General features: G+C 45.1%; 1 protein-coding gene across 1 annotated transcript in view; it reads right to left on the minus strand.

Moving 5' to 3' along the window:
- LOC134359584 (dynein axonemal heavy chain 3-like) overlaps positions 1-16,241 on the minus strand; it is a 542,314-nt gene that overhangs the window by 167,720 nt on the left and 358,353 nt on the right. Inside the window, exons 44-47 of the mRNA XM_063073083.1 lie at positions 10,994-11,089; positions 8,090-8,281; positions 6,566-6,699; positions 5,528-5,690 (exon numbers count right to left, since the gene is read on the minus strand). Of these exons, the coding sequence (XP_062929153.1) occupies positions 5,528-5,690; positions 6,566-6,699; positions 8,090-8,281; positions 10,994-11,089 (585 nt within the window). The remainder of the gene's footprint in view (positions 1-5,527; positions 5,691-6,565; positions 6,700-8,089; positions 8,282-10,993; positions 11,090-16,241) is intronic.

Raw genomic sequence — 16,241 nt, forward strand, 5'->3', positions numbered from 1 at the left:
AAAGGGAACGGCCAGGGGTACAGGCAAAGTCACAGTCTTTGTTCCTGCTAACAGTCTGGCCAAAGGGAATCGCCAGTGGTACAGACAAAGTCACAGTCTTTGTTCCTGCTAACAGTCTGGCCAAAGGGATTCGCCAGGGGTACAGGCAAAGTCACAGTCTTTGTTCCTACATGTGGGACTCACATTTAAGCTCACAGGGTTGAAAAGTTTCCGAAGGATCTGAGGGGCATGTTTTTCCACACAGAGGGTGTATAGAACGAGCTATCAGAGGATGTGGTGGAGGCAAATGCAATGGTTAAGCCACTTCGACAGTTACATGGCAAGGAATGGATTGGAGGAATTGGGCCAACGGCATCCTTCTCCAGCTCCTGTCCACCCCTTTCCCTCTGCCTCCCCCTCCGAGGACGATAAAAACCAAGACTACTATATGCCTTAAAGACAAGTCTGAACCCAAGAGCAAGACCATTGGGAGACCTCCAATACCCATGCACAAAGCATGGTTATCTCACCAATTTTGACAACCTGCTAAGTTTGCAGGGATTGGGAAGGTTTCACATTTGTGCTTTCTCTACAAATAGAAAAGTGAACCTTTTACATGGAGCAGAGGATAGAAAATGGGGAATACATGGACAGAAAAATGCAGGAATGAAGGGTTAGGTTAAGGGTTAGCAGAACATTGTGGGCTGAAGGGCCTGTAGTGTGCTGTAGTGTTCTATGTTCTGTGTTGATCGGTAAGGAAATCCTCTGATCAGAACTGTCCAAACTGAAGAGGTGTAGGAACTGCTCTCTGTGCTCACTGTAAGCACCTGATATGCCTCAGCCCAATTTTCAACAACTGGAACACCTCAAAGCAGGTCACTCTAGCCAAATGTCATATGCAGAATATTTGCTGGTCTCTGAGAGATTATTGGAAGAACCTCTTCACTGGGGTCAGCAGTTCATTCCTGTATTTAAGCCATAAATAGGTATCCTGACATATTTTGTTGAGTGGCAAATAGGAGTTGTGTATCACACAAGCAATTTAAAAATCCTTGATGCACTTGTAGGCTGCCAGGTCTGCTGACCATAGCAGGCTGCAGGGATGTGAGCTGTGCTGAGTGTCAGAGAGGCTTCAAGGTGATTTAGACAACTTGTGTGAGTGGGGAAATGCTTGGTAAATAAATGTGAAAGTCATTCACTGCATTCAGAAAACTACCAGGTAATATGTGATTTAATCAGTGATGGGTTGGGAGATGTGCACCGAGTGTCCTTGTGCTTCAGTCACTGGAGGCTGACAGAGTTTAGCAGGCAGCTAAGAAAGTCTGTGGACTTCACTGTACTATCCCTTTGAGTGCAGGATCTAGGATATTGTGACCGGGTCCTGAATTACCCCTACGAACTGTGCTCGATTACCCCTATGAACTGTGCTTTTGAAAAGAAAGAGTTATTTAACACCGATATCTTGTTTTGAAAAGAGAGAGAGAAAGAAAGAGAGAGAGAGATGAAGGCTAACTTTTGGACTGTCACTTTAAGGCACTGGGAGTAACTTTTGGATTTCTGCTGAGTTTGGAGAAAGAGAGCACTGAGCAGCTCATAAGTCGCTATGGTGACTGTGGGCGGTGTTATTTGATGGACAATCGATGTTATGATTTTTTCGGCACTGTGTTTATACTCCCAAGGACATTTGCCTGCTTGTACATTTCTTACACAGACAAAGGAAGGAGGAGTTATTTGAATGACAGTTGGTACTCAGTACAGTAAGATAAATAGGAGGTCAGATTATATCGACCTCAGGCACATGTTTTGGACACTGAATGAGCTTTGTTGTGCCCACAGGAAAAAGTGGGTTTTTGGAGGATCGATCAGTGGCTCTTGCAGTGAGAAAAGGGATTGACCAGTGGGGAGTTGTCCATATGTGCAACCCTTGCCTGAGTCGATAGCTCCACCACAGAAAAACGGTCCCCTTTGTTGTGGTCACAGTTGGTGACTTTTAAAGGATTTTGGAGGACAACGGGAAGATCGACGGCGTCAACTCACCTGAAGACTCAAATCTCTCCCTCTCTCTCTCTCCATCACTACTCAACTCAATACCACAAACTGAATTGAACTTTACTCATCATCGTAAGACTATATCTTTTTACCCCCAGATTTGAAGAAGCTTGGTTTTTCACATATATTTCCACACTTAATGATTTACTTACTTATATATAGTCATTGCTAACCTGTTTGATTTATCTGCATTTGTATTACTGTATTGCGTAGTTACTAATAAATATTATTAATTAGTAGCAATACTGGACTCCAAAGTGTTTTTCATCTCTGCTGGTTCTTTATTCCCCTCAAGGGGTATGTGATAAAATATTGTTCCCATTAACCTGATTGTTCCCGTTAACCTGGGCCCTGGTGAGCCTACAGCAATGGTACGGTGTGCTGGGTATGTAAAAACAAGTACATCTGCCCAGACAGGGTGCAGGGCAAGTCAGAAGACTGGTCCCTGGGGTATAATGAGGATGGACTGGGTAGATTGTGCCTGTCACATGCAATGAGAAGAGCTCTCATTGAAACATACAAAGTTCAGGCCAGGCTCTTCAGGCTGGACATAGAGAGGATGCTCCCTTGGCTAGTGAGGGTAGAGCCAGGGTGACAGTCCGAAGGGACCAAGGTGAGGTGGGAATATCTTCAACCTGAAGGTGGTGTTCCTGGTGTTCCCCATCGCACAGGCAGTTGGAGGACAGGATGCTGAAAAAATGTGGGAAAGAACTTCTGAGTGTGAGTGTGTGTGCGTGTGTGTGTGTGTGTGTGTGTGTGTGTGTGTGCGTGCGCGTGAATGTGCATTTGTGTGTGTGTGCGTGCACGTGTGTGTGCATACCTGTGTGTCTGTATGTGTGTGCATGTGTGTATGCATGTGCGTGCATGTACGTGTGTGTGTGAATGTGTGCGTGCATGTGTGTGCGCGTGTGAATGTGCATGTGTGCATGCGCGTGTGTGTGTGTGTGTGTGTGTGTGTGTGTGTGTGTGTGTGCGTGCGCGTGAATGTGCGTTTGTGTGTGTGTGCGTGCACGTGTGTGTGCATACCTGTGTGTCTGTATGTGTGTGCATGTGTGTATGCATGTGCGTGCATGTACGTGTGTGTGTGAATGTGTGCGTGCATGTGTGTGCGCGTGTGAATGTGCATGTGTGCATGCGAGTGTGTGTGTGTGTGTGTGTGTGTGTGCGCGCACCTAACCATATGCATACGCTGTGTGTCTGCCTGAGTGTGGTTTGTGTCTGTGTCCATAGTGCATGTGCATGCGTCGTCTCTGTGTATCTATGTAAGTGTATGAGTCAGTGTGTGTGAGTGAGTGTGATTGTGTGTGTATGAGTGAGTATGAATTTGTGTGTAAGAGTGTGTGTCTGAGTGTGTGTGTATGTCTGAGTGTGTATGATTGGGTATGAGTGTCTGCATGTATGAGTGAGTGTGAGTGTGTGTGCATGCGTGGTCTCTGTGTATCTATGTAAGTGTATGAGTGAGTGTGTGTGAGTGAGTGTGAGTATGTGTGTATGAGTGAGTGCGATTGTGTGTGTATGAGTGCGTGTGTATGTGTGAGTGTGTATGAGTGAGTGTGTTTGTATGAGTGTGAGTGTGTGTGAGTATGAGTGCGTGTGTGTATGAGTGAGTATGAATTTGTGTGTAAGAGTGTGTGTCTGAGTGTGTGTGTATGTCTGAGTGTGTATGATTGGGTATGAGTGTCTGCATGTATGAGTGAGTGTGAGTGTGTGTGTATGCATGTATGTATGAGTGAGTGAGTGTGTATGAGTGAGTATGAGTGTGTGTTATTGTGTATGAGTGAGTGTGAGGGTCTGTGTATGAGTGAGGATGTGCATGAGTACGAGTGTGTGTATATGAATGAGTATGAGTGTGGGTGTGTGTATGAGCATGTGTGAATATGAGTGTGTGTGAATGTGAGTGAGTGTGTATGAGTGTGTTTGAGAATGAGTGTGTGTGTATGAGTGTGCGGGTGTATGAGCATGTGCGATTATGAGTGAGTGTGTGTATGGGTGAGAGTGTGTGTATGAGTGAGAATGTGTGTATGAGTGAGTGGGTGTGTATGAGTGAGAGTGTGTGTATGAGCATGTGCGATTATGAGCGAGTGTGTGTATGAGTGAGTGTGAGTGTGTGTGCATGAGTATGTGCGATTAAGAGTGAGTGTGTGTGTATGAGTGAGGGTTGTATTGAGAGCATCCTGAGCAGCTGCATCACAGCCTGGTTTGGAAATTGCACCATCTCGGATCACAAGACCCTGCAATGGATAGTGAGGTCAGCTGAGAAGATCATCGGGGTCTCTCTTCCCGCCATTACAGACATTTACACCACACGCTGCATCCGCAAAGCAAACAGCATTATGAAGGACCCCACACACCCCTCATACAAACTCTTCTTCCTCCTGCCATCTGGCAAAAGGCACCGAAGCATTTGGGCTCTCACGACCAGACTGTGTAACAGTTTCTTCCCCCAAGCCATCAGACTCCTCAATACCCAGAGCCTGGACTGACACCAACCTACTGCCCTCTACTGTGCCTATTGTCTTGTTTATTATTTATTGTAATGCCTGCACTGTTTTGTGCACGTTACGCAGCCCTAGATAGGACTGTAGTCTTGTGTAGTTTTTGTGTTTTTTCTTACGTAGTTCAGTGTAGTTTTTGTATTGCTCATGTAGCACCATGGTCCTGGAAACATTGTTTCATTTTTACTATGTTTTGTACCAGCAGTTATGGTTGAAATGACAATAAAAAGTGGCTTGACTTGATTTGACTTGAGTGTGTGTGTAAGAGTGAGTGTGAGTGTGTTTGTATGAGTGTGTGTGGATGCAACAGACACAGAAACTACAATGTGTCCCCTGCCTTGGTGTTTATGACCTTCTATTGGTCGTTCTCCCACCTCTCCCTTCCCCTCACTCAGCCACAAGATGATGTTGTCCCATTGAGAGTTGAGAGGGTTAGTGCAGAGGTAAGAAAGCACTGGAAAAGATGAAGGGGCAGCAGAGTGAGCTGGGGTCATCAAGAGAGTTAGTGATGCTGTGTATGTGGAGAAGGTATAATTCAGAGGTGAGTGAAATCCGACAGTTTAGAGGCAGGGGAAGGATGGTGTGAGACTGAAGGCTGCCATGGTAGGTCATCTGTTCAACAGTGCTGAGATTGCAATGATCCCACTGGCAAGGTGAAATGCCATTCTCTGAGCTTCCCCTCAGCTTTGCTGGGGTGAAGAGAATGAAGATTGTTCCCTCAGGAAACCGGGAGTTCAGGGCCACGCAATGCAAACAAAAGTTCGGGTTTTATTTCCATCTCTCACCTGTACTGGGTTAAGAGGGTTACTGCTGAATACCCAGCAGGCCTCAGCAGCAACCCAGTAGAACCAGCAGATGGATATTTGAGACATTGTCTGGGATGACCTTTCCACACAAGTGAATGATCATGTCTCAATTGGTTTAATTCCTGCAAATCAAAGAGACTGACCATCTGGTCTGCTCTAAATGCAAAGAACATCAAGAGAGATTTCACTTAAATTTACCTGAGAGGCTGCAAAATCCAACTTCTCCAATCCAGCCATGTATCTGTTCTTGTTGGTTAATAGCTCCAGTCTTTTCCTTTCCAGCAGAGTTTTAAAGATTTTAATTAATTCCAGGTAGGAGGATGGTGTGACGTAAGTTCTCCTCTGAAGAGAGTTGTAGAATCTGAAGAGGTTGTACATTGGAAAGTTACTGGAAATACTGTGGTAGGAAATCAGAAACAACAGATCACACTTGTTTCACCCCCATGTGCCCTGCTGCTTGGGGAGGGTCTGTACAGCAGTCTGTACAGGGCCTGTTTCAGGCCGTATGCCCAAACTGGGGATAATCTTCTCAAAATTTCTCTTGTGGGCCATGGTAATTTTGAGCAAAGATTATAACTGATCTTAATTAATAACAATAATCATGGATTTGTTTAAGGAAGTAGGATGTATCCTGTAGAAAATTTACATAAGACTATTCATTGTTTTACTATTAATAAAACTATAACAGAGACAGACTGAAATTAATGAAGCATTTTAGAAAATCTGCTCAAAAATTAATATTACCTTTTTACAAGACAATTGAAAAATAATATAAACAGTATTGTTATTGTAACCATTGACTATCTTTTACTATGAGATGAACTCTTAACCTCACAATCTACCTCATTATGATCTTGTGTTTTATTGTTTTCCTGCACTGCCCTTTCTCTGTAGCTGTTACACTTTATTCTGTATTCTGTTATTGCTCTACTTTGTTCTACCTCAATACTCTGATCTGCAGGAACAGTATGCAAGAGAAGCTTCTCACTGTGTCTCAGTACATGTGACAATATTAAACCAATTCCAACACACGAAATGTTAGGTCTGTGGGGGATGTGATACCACTCCCTCCCCTAGTCCTGGCATTTGTGTTTAATATCTCATATCCTGCATTCTCTGAACTTCTGTAGCAACACGACTGTTAAAAGAATGAAAGGAATCACTCACTCATAGGCAAACAGAAAGACAACCCCAATGAAATGAATAATACCAACAATGAAACTGGATTAAACACACCTTTCAGACAGGCCAGTGGCAGACTGATGGAAGTGTTTACACATGAAGACAGCTTCACCATGCACTTCCTGAGACATCTCCACTTCATCCAGAAAATGACTGGCCACCTTCTCCAGCGCATCTTCAGGCCAAGCCTACAGGATGGAACAGCATTGGGATTCATTGGTGTACAGTCAGGTGTGGGTGGACACAGACAGTGAGATACTGAGACTCAGACAGTGAGACACTGAGGCTCAGAGACTCAGACGGTGAGACACATAGACACAGAGACTCAGACGGTGAGACACACAGACTCAGACGGTGAGACACATAGACTCAGATAGTGAGAAGCAGAGATTCAGATGGTGAGAAACAGAGATTCGGACAGTGAGAAACAGAGATCCGGATGGTGAGACACAGAGACTCAGACGCTGTGACACAGACTCAGACGGTGTGACACAGACTCAGACGGTGTGACACAGACTCAGACGGTGTGACACAGAGACTCAGTCGGTGAATCATTTAGGGACTCAGAAGGTAAGGCATTGAAGGACACTGGCAGTAGAGTTTAGGAGGCTGAGACGTGACATGTTACCAGTATCTAAAATTACAAGCATAGACAGCGTAGACAGGCATCTGAAATAGAGGGCACACACTGAAGATTAGAGGGTGGAGGTTTAAATGGGAGCGGGGAGTAAATTTTTCACAGAAAGAATAATTGATGTTCTAGAATGAGCTGCCAGAGGAAGTGGAGGAGACAGGAACATTAACAACACTAAAGGGGCAACTAAGCATGATCAAGGCATTGAGAGATGCGGAATTAATGCAGGCAAGTGGGTTTAGCATACACTCAGTGGCCACTTTATTAGGTACACCCGCTTGTTAAGCAAAGATCTAATCAGCCAAACACGCGGCAGCAACTCAATGCGGTAGAGCATGAGGACATGGTCAAGAGGTTCAGTTGTTGTTCAGATCAAACATCAGAATGGGGAAGAAATGTGATTTCAGTGTCTTTGACAATGGAGTGCTGGCTGGTGCCAGACTGGTGGTTTGAGTATCTCAGAAACTGCTGATAACCTGGGGTTTTCACGCACGAGGCTCTCGAGTTTACAGAGAATGGTGAGAAAAACAACACAAACATCCAGTGAGCAGCAGTTCTGTGGGTGAAAATGCCTTGTTACTGAGAGAGATCTGAGGAGAAAGGCCAGGCTGGTTCAAGCTGACAGGAAGGTGACAGTAATTCAAATAACCATGTTTTCAACAGTGATGTGCAGAAAACCATCTCTAAGAGCCCAACATATCGATCCTTGATGTGGATTGGGTACAGCAGCAGAAGACCAGGAACATACCCTCGTTCCTCCTGCACCTAATACCGTGGCCACTGAGTGTATATAGGGATGATGGCCAGTACGGATGGGGTGTGCCGAAGGGCCTGATACACATCTCTGTGACCCTGAGACACAGCGAGATACAGACAGTCACAGACTTTCACAGAGAGCTGGCAGTTGCGCCCAGCCACCCTTTCCCCTTGCGTTCTGTGGTTACCTGAAAACAGTCAATGGTGCAGCAGTTAATCAGAGTGGGAAACTGTCGCAGGCGGGTGCGGAAAGCCTCTCCAATGGAACTGAAGGCCAGCATCAGGTGGAAGTTCTGCTGTACACGCTCCATGAACCGGCTGTAAGTGTCCATGTGGGTAGCGTCCTCTTTCATTTTCTGTGTGGTCATGAGCTGTCTCATCTGCCGGATAATGACACAACGTACCCCACTGAGATCAGACCTGGTCCACTTACACGTGGCAGGTGGACGTGGGACAGGATTTGCCTTTCAGGAACTTGGGACTTCTCAAGATCACCATACACACCGCCACCCATGTTAGGAGTGTGGTCAGCTGTGTGATAGCCATGACATACAGTATTTAACAGTACAGTATCCGTGTCCACAATTCTGTGGGATGGTGGCATGATTTCCTGTTCTCTCCCTCTACCTCTTAATATCTGCAAATCTCCATAAGGTATGTACTCAATAACTCAACTCCACAGTTCTCCAGGGAGAGCATGCTCCAGGAGAAATTCCTCCCCACTCCAGTGGAAAAGGGTGATCCCTGAAACCGTCTCTCCTGCACTCTCTCTACTGCTGCCAATTCCTTCCAATATTGCAGTGACTAGAAATGTATACAGTTCTCCAAACGTGGTGTAACCAATGCTCTGTACAATGATCACATGACATCCCAACTCTTAAACTCAATGCCTCAGCCTAGGAAGGGTTAGGGTTAGCATACAATGACCCCTTTCATTACTCTACCCAGCTATGCTGCCACTTTCAGTGAGGTATGGACTGACCCCACGGTCTCTCTGTACTGCTGAAATCCTGGTGTCCCTGCCATTTACTCTATATTTCCCTCACTAGGTAGCTTCTTCTAAAATCCTTACACTCAGTGGCCATTTTGTTAGGTACACCTGTTCACCTGCTCGTTAATGTAAATACTTAATCAGACAATCCTGTGGCACGCAGACATGGTCAAGATATTCAGTTGTTGTTCAGACCAACATCAGAACTGGGGAGAAATGTGATCTAACTAACTTCAACCATGGAGTGATCGTTGGTGCCAGACGAGGTGGTTTGAATATTTTAGAAACTGCTGATCTCCTGAGATTTTCAGGCACAACAGTCTCTCTAGAGTTTACAGAGAATGGTGTGAAAAACAAAAAAAAAACCTAACATCCAATAAGTGGCAGTTCTGTGGGAGAAAACACCTTATTAATGAGAGAGGTTAGGGGAGAATGGCCAGACTGGTTCAAGCTGACAGCAATGGTGTTCAGAATGCACAAGACATCGAACTTCGAAGTGGATGGGCGACAGCAACAGAAGACCATGAACAGACAGCACTGTAAATGAGCACTGTATTAGGTACAGGAAGTACCTAATAAAGAGACCATTTAGTGTATACAAGGTGTCTGTGAATCCACCAGTCGCTGGAGGCTGAAGACGACTTGTCTTGGGGTTACAAGACTGTATATGGATGGGTAGGACGGAGGGAGAGAGGGAGGGAGAAACAGGGCTTGTTGCACTGTTGTTGCTTTAATTGGTATGTTCTGCTTTGTTGTCTTCTATTACTCTGCTAAGCATTGTGGGCACGCGATGTTGCCACCGGAATGTGTGGCAACACTTACGGGCTGCCCCCAGCACATCCTTGGCTGTGTTGGTTGATAAAGCAAATGACACATTTCACTGTACGTTTCAATCTACATGGGATAAATAAATTTGAATCTAAATCCGAAGAGTTCTACTTAAGCTAACTTTCATGAACCCTTTTTGTCTTATATAACCATATAACAATTACAGCACGGAAACAGGCCATCTCAGCCCTTCTAGTCTGTGCCAAACTCTTACTCTCACCTAGTCCCACCGACCTGCACTCAGCCCATAACCCTCCATTCCTTTCCTGTCCATATAGCTGTCCAATTTAACTTTAAACGACAACATCGTACCTTCCTCAACCACTTCTGTTTGAAGCTCATTCCACACAGCTACCACTCTCTGAGTAAAGAAGTTCCCCCTCATGTTACCCCTAAACTATTGTCCTTTAACTCTCAACTCATGTCTTCAATGGAAAAAGCCTACCACGTCAACTCTATCAATCCCCTTCATAATTTTAAACACCTCTATCATGTCTCCTCTCATCCTCCTTCTCTCCAAAGAGTAAAACCCGAGCTCCCTTAATCTCTGATCATAATCCATACTCTCTAAACGAGGCAGCATCCTGGTGAATCTCCTCTGTACCTTTTCCAATGCTTCCACATCCTTCCTATAGTGAGGCTACCAGAACTGGACACAGTACTCCAAGTGTGGCCTAACCAGAGTTTTATAGAGCTGCATCATTACCTCACTACTCTTAAATTCTATCCCTCGACTTATGAAAGCTAACACCCCATAAGCTTTCTTAACTACCCTATCTACCTGTGAGGCAACTTTCAGGGATCTGTGGACATGTACCCCCAGATCCCTCTGCTCCTCCACACTACCAATCCTAATTTCTTTCTTATCAATATGCCCTTTCAGAACTTAACTTCCCATCGTGCATACCTCACACTTGTTTGGATTAAACTCCACCTGCCAACACTCCGCCCAATTTACCAGCTTATCTATGTCATGTTGTACCATTCATTGCTGTATAAAACTCCACTAAGTAGTAGCCCTTGTCGGGGGTAAATTCCATTTGCCCAGCTTCCACTCCTGGTCCACCCACACTCTTTCTACCTGTTGGTCCCATCAACTCCTGGGCAGGTAAACGCACTGGGCCGGGCCAGTGGAGGGGGAAGGTACATCTCAGTCCATTGGACGACTCTGAGAAGATACGGCAGCAGGATTCACCATCCTGGTCTGTCCCCACCTCACCGCATCGGCAGGTCTCCTGGGCTGGAGTACGGGCTCTGACATGCCCCATCTCACCTGGTCAATTATCGCTTGCGTTTCCTCCTTATCGAACAGGTTAGGAATATCTCCAGTACTCAGAATCATACTGATATCCTCCAGAAAGGTTTCATCCTGAAAGGAAGCAAGATCACCAAAACACTTCACTGAGATGTCCTTCAAATTTCATTATCAGCCCAGTCAGGGCTCTTGTTCAGGGGCTGGGCTGAGTTTGATCAATGGATGGATGTGACCTGGTGTGCGGCTGGAGTCACCCATAGCCCAGTCCAGGTTCCCTCCCCTAAAATCTGGTGTTACCACAATGTCATGGCTTTGGTTACCATCAGCAGCTGGTGTTTACCATGTTCTGAGTGTCTGACTCTGGATGAGGACATCTGCAGAACTGTAGGCATCATATGTTTAAGGGCATCTTCTGTGATTGGAATTGGAATTGGTTTATGATTTTCACATAAGATTCACATGAGATTCAGTGAGAAATGTTTTGGATGGAGATCAGATCATTACACAGTGCATTGAGGTAGAACAAAGTAAAACAGTAACAATGCAGAATAACATAGAAACACAGAAAACCTACAGCACAATACAGGGACTTTGGCCCACAAAGCTGTGCCAATTGTGTCCCTACCTTAGAACTACCTAGGCTTTACCCATTTTTTGAAGCTTCATGCAGCCATCCAGGAGTCTCTTAAAAGACCCTATTGTTTCCGCCTCCACCACCCATTCCACACACTCACCACTCTCTGCATAAAAAACTTAACCCTGACATCTCCTCTGTCCCTACTTCCAGCACCTTAAAACTATGCCCTCTCGTGCTAACCATTTCAGCCCTGGCGAAAAGCCTCTGACTTGAAGACAGAAATGGTGAAATTATTATGGGGAACAAGGAAATGGCAGATGATCTGAACAGGTACTTTGGATCTGTCTTCACGAGGGAAGACACAAACAATCTCCCAGATGTAATAGTGGCCAGAGGACCTAGGGTAATGGAGGAACTGAAGGAAATTTGCATTAGGCAGAAAATGGTGTTGGGTAAACTGATGGGACTGAAGGCTGATAAATCTCCAGGGCCTAATGGTCTGCAACCTGGGTACTTAAGGAGGTGGCTCTAGAAATCGTGGACGCATTGGTAATCATTTTCCAATGTTCTATAGATTCAGGATCAGTTCCTGTGGATTGGAGGGTAGCTAATGTTATCCCACTTTTTAAGAAAGGAGGGAGAGAGAAAACAGGCAATTATGGACCAGTTAGTCTGACATCAGTGGTGGGGAAGATGCTGGAGTCAATTATAAAAGATGAAATAGTGGCATATTTGGATAGCAGTAGCAGGATAGGTCCGAGTCAGCATGGATTTATGAAGGGGAAGTCATGCTTGTCTAATCTTCTGGACTTTTTTGAGGATGTAACTATGAAAATGGACATGGGAAAGCCAGTGGATGTGGTGTATCTGGACTTTCAGAAAGCATTTGATAAGGTCCCACATAGGAGGTTAGTGGGCAAAATTAGAGCACATGGTACTGCGGGTAGGGTACTGACATGGATAGAAAATTGGTTAGCAGACAGGAAACAAAGAATAGGGGTTAACGGGTCCTTTTCAGAATGGCAGGCAGTGACTAGTGGGGTACTGCAAGGCTCGGTGCTGGGACTGCAGCTATTTACAACATATATTAATGATTTAGATGAAGGGATTAACATTAGAAAATTTGCAGATGACACAAAGCTGGGTGACAGTGTGAAATGTGAGGAGGATGTTATGAGAATGCAGGGTGACTTGGATAGGTTGGGTGAGTGGGCAGATGCATGACAGATGCAGTTTAATGTGGATAAATATGAGGTTATCCACTTTAGTGGCAAGAACAGGAAGGCAGATTACTATCTGAATGGTGTCAAATTAGGAAAAGGGGAAGTACAACGAGATTTGGGTGTCCTTGTTCATCAGTCACTGAAAGTAAGCATACAGGTACAGCAGACAGTGAAGAAAGCTAATGGCATGTTGGCCTTCATAACAAGGGGAGTTGAGTATAGGAGCAAAGAGGTCCTTCTGCAGTTGTACAAGGCCCTGGTGAGACCCCACCTGGAGTATTGTGTGCAGTTTTGGTCTCCAAATTTGAGGAAGGACATTCTTGCTATGGAGGGAGTGCAGCGTAGGTTCACTGGGTTAATTCCAGGGGTGGCGGGAATGTCATATGTTGAAAGATTGGAGCGACTGGGCTTGTATACACTGGAATTTAGAAGGATGAGAGGGGATCTGATTGAAACATATAAGATTATTTAGGGATTGGACACGCTAGAGGTAGGAAACATGTTCCCGATGTTGGGGGAGTACAGAACCAGAGGCCACAGTTTAAGAATAAGGGGCAGACCATTTAGAACGGAGTTGAGGAAAAACTTTTTCACATAGAGGGTTGTGGATCTGTGGAATGCTATGCCTCAGAAGGCAGTGGAGGCCAATTCTCTGGATTCTTTCAAGAAAGAGTTAGATAGAGCTCTTAAAGACAACGGAGTCAAGGGATATTGGGAGAAGGCAGGAAGAGGGTACTGATTGTGGATGATCAGCCATGATCACAGTGAATGGCGGTGCTGGCTCGAAGGGCCGAATGGCCTACTCCTGCACCTATTGTCTATCCACACGATCAATGCCTCTCATTATCTTGAACATCTCTATCAGGCCACCTCTCATCCTCCGTCGCTCCAAGGTCAAAAGGCCAAGTTCACTCAACCTATTCTCATAAGGCATGTTCCCCAATCCAGGCAACATCCTTGTAAATCTCCTCTGCACCCTTTCTATGCTTTCCATGTCCTTCCCGTAGTGAGGCAACCAGAATTGAGCACAGTACTCTAAATGGAGTCTGACCAGGGTCCTATATAGCTGCAACATTAACTCTCGGCTCTTAAACTCAATCCCACAATTAATGAAGGCCAAAGCACCGTATGTCGTCTTAACCACACAGTCAACCTGTGTAGCAGCTTTGAGTGTCCTATGGACTTGGACCCCAAGATCCCTCTGATCCTCCACACTGCCAAGAGTCTTACCATTAATACTATATTTTTCTATCATATTTGACCTACCAAAATGAACCACCTCACACTTATCTGGGTTAAACTCCTCCTGCCACTTCTCAGCCCAGTTTTGCATCCTATCAATGTTCTGTTGTAACCTCTGACAGCCTTCCACACTATCCATAACACCCCCAACGTTTGTATCATCAACAAGTTTACTAACCCATCCCTCTACTTCCTTATCCAGGTCATTTATAAAAGTCACTAAGAGTAGGGATCCCAGAACAGATCCCTGAGGCATACCACTGGTCACCGACCTCCATGCAGAATATGATCCGTCTACAACCACTCTGTCTTCTGTGGGCAAGCCAGTCCTGGATCCACAAAGCAATGTCCCCTTAGATCCCATGCCTCCTTACTTTCTCAATAAGCCTTGTATGGAGTACCTTATCAAATGACTTGCTAAAATCCATATACACTACAACTACGGCTCTACCTTCATCAATGTGTTTAGTCATATCCTCAAAAAATTCAATCAGGCTGGTAAGGCACGACCTGCCTTTGACAAAGCCATGCTGACTATTCCTAATCATATTATGCCTCTCCAAATGTTCATAAATCCTGCTTCTCAGGATCTTCTCCATCAACTTACCAACCACTGAGGTAAGACTCACTGGCCTACAATTTCCTGGGCTATCCCTACTCCCTTTCTTGAATAAGGGAACAACATCCGCAACCCTCCAATCCTCCAGAACCTCTCCTGTCCTCATTGATGATGCAAAGATCATCGCCAGAGGCTCAGCAATCTCCTCCCTCACTTCCCACAGTAGCCTGGGGTACATCCTGTCCGGTCCTGGTGACATATCCAACTTGATGCTTTCCAAAAGCTCTAGCACATCCTCTTCTTTAATATCTACATGCTCAAGCTTTTCAGTCCACTGTAAGTCATCCCTACAATTGCCAAGATCCTTTTCCGTAGTGAATACTGAAACAAAGTATTCATTAAGTACCTCCGCTATCTCCTCTGGTTCCATACACACTTTTCCACAGTCACACTTGATTGGTCCTATTCTCTCACATCTCATCCTTTTGTTCTTCTCATATTTGTAGAATGCCTTGGAGTTTTCCTTAATCCTGTCCACCAAGGTCTTCTCATGGCCCCTTCTGTCTCTCCTAATTTCATTCTTAAACTCCTTCCTGCTAGCCTTATAACCTTCTAGATATCTATCATTACCTAGTTTTTTGAACCTTTCTTAAGCTTTTCTTTTCTTCTCAACTGGATTTACAACAGCCTTTGTACACCACGGTTTCTGTACCCTACCATCCTTTCCCTGCCTCATTGGAACGTACCTATGCAGAACTCCACGCAAATATCCCCTGAACATTTGCCACATTTCTTCCGTACATTTCCCCGAGGACATCTGTTTCCAATTTATGCTTCCAAGTTCCTACCTGACAGCCTCATATTTCTCCTTACTCCAATTAAACATTTCCCTAACTTGTCTGTTCCTATCGCTCTCCAATGCTATGGTAAAGGAGATAGAATTGTGATCACTATCTCCAAAATGCTCTCCCACTGAGAGACCTGACATCTGACCAGGTTCATTTCCCAATACCAGATAAGTACAGCCTCTCCCTCTTGTAGGCTTATCTACGTATTGTGTCAAGAAACCTTCCTGAACACACCTAATAAACCCTACCCCATCTAAGTCCCTCACTCTAGGGAGATGCCAATCAATATTTGGGAAATTAAAATCTCCCATCACAACAATTCTGTTATTATTACTCCTTCTCAGAATCTGTCTCCCTGTCTGCTCCTTGATGTCCCTGTTACTGCTGGGTGGTGTAAAAAAACACCCAGTGAGTTATTGACCCCTTCCTATTCCTAACTTCCACCCATAGAGACTCCGTAGACAACCCCTCCATGACTTCCTCCTTTTCTGCAGCTGTGACACCGTCTCTGATCAACAGTACCATGCCCCCACCTCTATTGCTTCCCTCCCTGTCCTTTCCGAAACATCTAAAGCCTTGCACTCAAAGTAACCATTCCTGCCCCTGCACCATCCAATTCTCTGTAATGTCCACAACATCATAGCTCCAAGTGCTGATCCACACTCTAAGCTCATCCGCTTTACTCATGATACTCCTCGCATTAAAATAGACACATCTGAAACCATCGGTCTGAGTGCGTCCCTTCTCTATCACCTGCCTATCCTCCCTCTCACACTGTCTCCAAGCTTTCTCTATTTGTGAGGCTATCTCCCTTTCC

This window comes from Mobula hypostoma, chromosome 20 (assembly GCF_963921235.1).
Source record: "Mobula hypostoma chromosome 20, sMobHyp1.1, whole genome shotgun sequence".
Taxonomy (NCBI): Eukaryota; Metazoa; Chordata; class Chondrichthyes; order Myliobatiformes; family Myliobatidae; genus Mobula; species Mobula hypostoma.